This window comes from Pundamilia nyererei, unplaced genomic scaffold, assembly GCF_000239375.1.
Source record: "Pundamilia nyererei isolate P.nyererei 1_Seehausen unplaced genomic scaffold, PunNye1.0 scaffold00299, whole genome shotgun sequence".
NCBI classification, from domain to species: domain Eukaryota; kingdom Metazoa; phylum Chordata; class Actinopteri; order Cichliformes; family Cichlidae; genus Pundamilia; species Pundamilia nyererei.
In genome coordinates this window covers 421335-428579 of record NW_005187700.1, presented here as the reverse complement: position 1 = coordinate 428579, position 7245 = coordinate 421335, and the positions used below count along the sequence as shown (strand labels likewise).

The following is a 7245-nucleotide window of genomic DNA, read 5'->3' as shown; positions in this document are numbered from 1 at the left end:
GCCAAACACTGGCTGATTTAATCTGTTGTCCAACAATTAGCCTGATCCCCAGAGAACAGATTGACCTGGAGTTCACTGAGGGTCACAGGTCAACTCGACTCTCGTCCACCTCTGGAATCACTAAACACACACACACACACACACACGCTAGGGGAAGCATTATGTCTATTAGATGTCCCCACAAAGATATGAAAACACGACTGTGTGTGTGTGTGTGGATGACACAGTTGGTCTACATCCCAGCCATCCGTTTCCAATGGCAACCAGTGAGACAGGCTGGTGAGAAAGGCAGTGTGCTGGAGGAAGAGGGGCGAGTGAACCCTGATCGCCGCCTTGCAGGATGCCCTCCTCGTGGTGACCTCTGACCTCTGAGCCCCCTCGGGAAGAGTGTAGTGGTGAACAGTTTTGCTCAGAGGAAGGTGAAGCCGCATCCGCCTGTGCGGGTGTTGCTGCTCGCGGTGTGTCGCCCTCTATGACTTCCTGCTCGTGGATTCGATGACGCTGTAACCTGCAGGACGAGTTTAAAGTTGGGAGACGCAGATGGAGGCGGAGTTTGATCTCAGACTCTCAGACCAGCTGAAACCAGAGTTTATGCTTCAACCGGCTCAGCAGATGTTTGCTGATAATTTCAGCCTGCTCCCTCGTCGCCCTCATGTTTACCTCCCAAACTGTCCCATGATGCAACAGGAGAGGAGGCTGGTCCTCGGCATGCCAGGCGTCTGAGTTTCCGCTTCGCTCTGCAGTTCTGCAGTTCAGCAGTTCAGCGTTATCGTCTCTGTGTTGCTGCAGGACCTGAGCGTCTTCACCATGCCCTTCCTGGACGGAGACCCGGGCCGAGCCGAGAGGGACGGCGGCAGTAAGGTAACGCCATGTTTAATTTAACCTGACCCCGATTTGATTTCAGAGTAGAGGGAATCACATTCGTGTGCAGCGTCCTGAGCCCGGGCCTGAGTCAGTGCAGTGCTTTCTTTCCTCTCAGCACCAAACTGTAGATTTTGTCACTCCTAATATTGTAGCCAGGATGGATTGTTTCACCTGCATGGAGACCTTTGACCTCATGTTGTCACAGCCAAACCTTCCAAACACCAGCGCCACACCTCAGATCCACTGCGGACCTTTAATCTGCTTAAAGACATAAAGATGCTCGTGAATAGTCTTGGAGTCAATGGTCCAATGACTGTGTGTAGGATGTATATAACCTGCTGCACAAGTGTCCTGGGGGGAGGCATGGCTACGCACAGGTGGGAAAGGCACAGTGGAAGCTTTGAGTTGTTGTGTAAAGGAAGGCGATCGCTCAATCAGTCACGTGATTATTGGACTAACACTTTGGTCCCTTTAAAAAGAGGCTGGCACTTGTTAAAGCGCTGACACTCCTAAACCCTCATCCAGTCTGAATGTGGCCACCTCGACTGCACGCTGAGTCTGCACGTTGTCACGTTGTGTCCATTACATAACTACAGCTGGAATATGTTTCAGTGAACGGGTAAAAAACCAAACTTGTGTCCGTGTCCAAATATAAATGGACCTGAATGTATGATGTAAACAGAACTGGTCCTAGCAGGGAACCCTGAGGAGCAGCATGTCCAGCTGTGTGCTGACGTCACACAGCTGTTCTCCAGCTGTTCTCCAGCTGTTCCACAGCAGAACAGATCCAGTTAGGAAGGTTTACCATCATGGCTTCCTCCCATCCAGCAGGGGGAGCCCGTGTGCCACTCTGCCAGCCCCACCAGGAGCTTCTTCCATCGGTCTCCCTTCAGCCGACCCTCCAGCCCACGCTCCGCCCCCGCCAGGACCTCCAGCTCCAAGACCAGCCCCAGCTCTCCTAAAACCATCTTCCCCTACCAGCCCGGACCCCCGCTGCTGGACTCACCGCCCAGATCCCCACGCAGGTAAATAAACACACCTGAACACACACACAAACATGAAAAGTGACACTCGGAGATTTATCTTTAAAGAGACTCACACTGCACTGTGTGTGTGTGTGTGTGTCAGGCTGAGTTTCAGTGGGATCTTCAGGTCTGCCTCCAGGGATTCAAACCATCAACCCTCATCCTCCCCCGTCAGCATCAAACTGTTCAGCCGCAACAAGAGAGACAAGGCCAGAAGTACAGTGTGTGAGTGTGTTATTGTATAGTGTAACAGTAGAGCCTGACGCAGGAGTGTTTTAGTGTTTGTGGAAACGCATGCATTCACCTCCACACACACACAGAACCTGGAGTGTGTCCTGTCTCTGTGCACCTTTCGCACCATCTAGTGGTCGTGTAATTGAGCCAGGAGAACAAACAGCAAAGCCGATTCTCCGCCCAGATGTAATAATGTTCAAAGGTAGGCTGTAAGAACACACCTGAGATTTTAAAGTTTCAGGTAAATGACTCAGCAGATCAGGACCTCCTCCTCTTCCTCACTCGGTGCTTTCAAACTGTCAATCTTCTCCTGACTCAAGTGTTTCAGTGATCAGGTGAGCTAAGAGGAACGCTAACATAGAAATCAGCACAGAGTAAAGCTAAAGGTGGACACTGGGGCCAGAGACTTCATTATCTCCATGTATCCATCGCCTGGAGTCACAGACAGGAGCTGAAGCTGTCTCTGAGTCAGACTCGGACCTCAGACCTCAGACTTCAGACTCAGACCTCAGACTCGGACCTCAGACTTCAGACTTCAGACTTCAGACTTCAGACTCGGACCTCAGACTTCAGACTTCAGACTCGGACCTCAGACTCAGACCTCAGAGTCAGACCTCAGAGTCAGAGTCAGACTCAGACTTCAGACTCAGACCTCAGACTCAGACCTCAGACTTCAGACTTTAGACTTCAGACTCAGACCTCAGACTCAGACTCAGACTTCAGACTTCAGACTTCAGACTCAGACCTCAGACTCAGACCTCAGACTTCATACCTCAGACTCAGACCTCAGACTCGGACTTCAGACTCAGACCTCGGACCTCAGAGTCAGAGTCAGACTCAGACTCAGACCTCAGAGTAAGACTCAGACCTCAGACCTCAGACCTCAGACTTCAGACTCAGACCTCAGACTTGGCCCTCAGACTTCAGACTCAGACCTCAGACTTGGCCCTCAGACTTCAGACTCAGACCTCAGACCTCAGACCTCAGACTCAGACTTCAGATGTCTGTGAAGGTTCCCAGTCATCCAGGTCATTGTAGTCTAAGGAGCTTCAGAACTGAAGAAGCTTCTCGGATGAGAGGTGAAACGTCTTCAAGCCACTTAAAGAAGTCCAAACGCTTTTCTTTCCAAGCTCCTTAGACTACAGACTCAGACTTTAGAGTCAGACCTCAGACTTCAGACTCAGACCTCAGACTTCGCGTTTATCGCTGGATCACTTCCGCCGGCTGCTGTGAGTGTGAGCAGCCTGAATGCAATCAATGCTCCGGATATTAAAAGTCAATTCAGACTCTATTAGAGGGAATATATCAGCTTAGCAGCTGCTGTTATTAACACAGGCCCTCACACACACACTCCCTCTGCCCCTCGCCGCCCCTCCCGGGTGAATTTCCGGAGCAGGGCTTGGCGTCTCTTCAGTCGGAGCGTTTGGCAGCTTGGGCTCACTCTCACACGTGCTCGTGCTGCAGAGGACTGCGGTGGACTCTAGCCTGGAACTGTGACGTAACCCTACAATCCTCTAAAACATTCTGCAAAAAAGCCCATAATGTGAGGGTGCACTCACACTTAGTCCCCACTGCAGGGCTCATAAGCCTCAAACCTGCAGCCTCTCCAACGTCCAGCAGGGGGTGACTCTGATTGGTCAGTGATGTCAGAGCTGGTGGTCTCGCTCTGATTGAATGAAGTTTAACTTTGTTCTCAATAGAAGGAAAACAATCATGCGATGATTCTGGGCGGGGTTACTCTGTGATTGACAGGCTTCTTTCTTGGCTTAGCTTTAAAAAAGCTTTTATTTTGGTAGTTCAGAGGTCTTTTTCCTGCAGACTTCCTCTCGGTGAACAACTGGATGGATGCTTGTTACAGGAGGAGACCCGGGTGTCCTAGGAGATGAAGGGGGTGGGTGGAGCATAGGGAGGTCTGAGCGTGTCTGTCTACGCTGTTGGTGGGTTAAAGTTGAATGACTGACCTTTAGTTTCTATGGTAACAGCCAACATGGGGATGGTTAGCCTGCTAGCTGAAGCTGATGTCTTCATCACGCTGGCATGACACACAGCGTCCACACACGGAGCGTTGCCTCAGTAACGCTCGTATTTACCAGTACTCTCATTGGCCTCAGAATTCAGAAAACATTACCTCAGGACCCGCCCACTTTCTGTCGCTAGCTTCCAGTGTCTGTGACTTCTGGGGTCACGCTGAGCTCTGCCCGGAGCAGGGCTGGTATCTCTGCGAGCCCAGCTGTGGGAGGTCCTGCTGGGGGCGGAGCCTGAGCCTCTCAGAGTCTGCGGTTCAGAATGACCCAGCGAGGCTGTGACAGTTGATCCGTGCTGGTGCCGGCGCCCCGCTGCTGTGTAAGTAAACAGTGACCTGATATTAGAAAGCTGCCGCTGTATCCGCCTCATGATCCTGTAACTGTGATCCTTCAGAACCGCAGTGCGGCGCCTCGGGCTGGGCGGAGCAGAGAGCTCCTTTGTTCCCGTCTCACGCTGTGACCACCTGCAGCATGAACTCACGGCCTTTTTCCCACACTGCAGGAAGCGTGGACGTCACCGACGTCGGAGCGCTCTGAGGACTTACTGTGGAAATAACACACGTTACATCATCATGGCCTGATTTCACACCGCAGCAGCTTCACAGCTGTGTTCGAAGCCTCAGACCTGTGACATCACCAGGGAGTCAGATACACACCACGAACGCTCGTTACGGTCTCACTGCCGCTCGCTCATGTCATGTCGTTATCTCCTCACCAATCAGATCTCAGGTTTGTCTTTCCTGATGAGCGTCAGTAAGAAACAAGACACTTTATTAGGTACACCTGTTTGTAGCGTGGCGGAAGCTGCCGGAAGCGTTCCTCAGAGGCTTCGGTCCATGATGGGATGACATCATCATGACATCATCACACTGATGATCCCACAGGTGAAATCTGTGAGTGTGGAGGCGTCCGAGTGCAGCGACCTCAGCCGCCGCTCACGTCCCCGTATGTCAAACGGTCCTTCTGTGGCAGTGACGCTCACAGTGATGACCCAGTTTATCACAGACTTTGATGCATGTTTGTGACCTCACAGCGCGTTAGCTTCAGTCAGAGCACAGAGCGAGACTCCACCCCCTTCCTCCTCCTCCCCTCCTGCTCCTCCTCCCTCAGAGAGGCTCAGTCTGACTTTAGCTCCACAGTGTTTTTCAGTGCAGGCAGCAGAGGGAGGCGTGGCTACCCCACACACAGAGCGAGCTCTGATACTCTGCGGGGCTCAAACAGTCTGAGGACTCTGCAGGACGAACACGTCCGTTCACCTGTCCATCTCCCCGTCTCTGTGTGACTCAACAGGACGTCGGGACTTTTTGCGGACTTGAACTTCCTGCCTGGACTTTGACGAAAGCACTTTCTCCTCCTCTGCCGTCCTTCAGGCTTTAAACTGAACTCTGTAAGAAAAACACTGAAAACTTAAAACTGACGGACCCTGCAGCAGCCAATCAGAACGCAGCTATTGTCTTCAGAGCCTCAGGATTGGCTGACAGCTCCTGAGTTTTGACCTGAGCTCAGTTTGTGCAGTTCTAGTGAAACACACTCTGCAGGTTTGATGTGGTTTATGCTGTTTGACTGTTTCCTGTTTCCACTCGAGGAGCAAAGATGAATTTGTATTTTTAAGATAGTGAATGAAATCCAGACTTTACTTACAGTGTTTTACTCATTTGGTTATTAACTGTTTATAACCGTCGCCGCTTTGAAGGAGACATTTGATTTAGCTTTGAGTGTTTTTGATGGCGATGAGGCGTCTGAGCAGCCTGGTGCTGAGGAAGTGGAAGGAGAAGGAGCGATGGACAGGGAGGAGGAGGAGCGAGCCGTACGCAGGAGGAAACGAGGAGGAGGAAGACGAGGGGGAGGAGACGAAGAAAGAGAACAGGGACAGACTGACGTACGGACGGATGATGAGGAGGAAGTCTGAACCGTGTGGAGCGACGGAGGAGGACCAAACAGAGGAGAAGAAGAAGAGCGGCGCACGGAGAGAGCGCAGGACGTATGAGCCCAGCGTGGAGGAGGAGGAGGTCAGGAGAGACAGGAGGAGGGCGGAGCCGGGCAGAGGGAGAGAGAGGAGGAAGTCCACGTCATGGTTAATGGCGGAGGACCGAGCGGCAGGCCAGGCAGACGGGACGAAGCTGAGGCGGCGGTCAGAGCCCTGCGGTGTGCTGCACGTGCAGCTGCTTCCTCTGTCCGGCAGGAGGAGGCGGGAGCTGCTGCAGAGGAGGACGGGCCGCCGCGCCTCCTGCAGCGAGGAGGAGGAGTGTCATATGACCAGGGGGCGGTCGGACCCCGTCGGGCCGCTCGACTACAGTAAGCAGAACACTGCACAGTGGTTTATCGACCCGCCTCCCCACGAGGGCACCTCCTGCTGCAGCTCTGCACCTCCTCCTGTTGCAGGGACCCACAGCCTCACTGCTGCAGGGTCCCTGGTGGTCTCAGGTGTGTGTGCAGGTGCAGCTCTCAGGCGCTCTGGTCTCGGCCAACACGGCGTCTGCCGATCAGTCCAGAGCTGCAGGAGGAGGCGAGGCGGGCTCGTTAGATCAGGTCTGTGTGGGATCAATCAGAGCTAACGGTCTTAAAGGCTGTAGACTGAGCTGTGTCCTCACGCGGGACGAGAAAAAAATGTATCTGTAAACGTGATCACAGAGTTTAGTACAGAAGGTCACGTAGAGCAGGAAGTGTCCGGAGCCCGAGGAAAACAGTTCACACGTTTGATTCAGGCTGAAACACAACATGCAGGAGACCGTCAGCTGACTCCACGGCGCTCCTGTTCTTCAGCTCGTTTCACCTCCAATGTCCGCTTCAATTCAGCTTTATTTATGTGGCGTGAATCACAGCCACAGTTACCTGAAGTAGACCCTACAATAATACAAAGAAACCTGAGCACGCAGAGCACGTGGTGACAGTGGGAAGGAAGAACTGACCTTTAACAGCCTACGTCTATTGCAGCATAACTAAGGGAGGATTCAGGGGCACCTGGTCCAGCCCTAACTATATGCTTTAGCAAAAAGGAAAGTTTGAAGCCTAATCTTGAAAGTAGAGATAGTGTCTGTCTCCTGAATCCAAACTGGAAGCTGGTTCCACAGAAGAGGGGCCTGAAAACTGAAGGCTCT

General features: G+C 52.6%; 1 protein-coding gene across 1 annotated transcript in view; it reads left to right on the top strand.

Moving 5' to 3' along the window:
- Positions 1-272: 272 nt before the first annotated feature.
- Positions 273-7245, top strand: part of LOC102201675 (5'-AMP-activated protein kinase subunit gamma-2) — a 19380-nt gene continuing 12407 nt past the window's right edge. The window contains exons 1-3 of the mRNA XM_013915407.1: positions 273-861; positions 1693-1889; positions 1993-2114. Of these exons, the coding sequence (XP_013770861.1) occupies positions 808-861; positions 1693-1889; positions 1993-2114 (373 nt within the window). The 5' untranslated portion in view covers positions 273-807. The remainder of the gene's footprint in view (positions 862-1692; positions 1890-1992; positions 2115-7245) is intronic.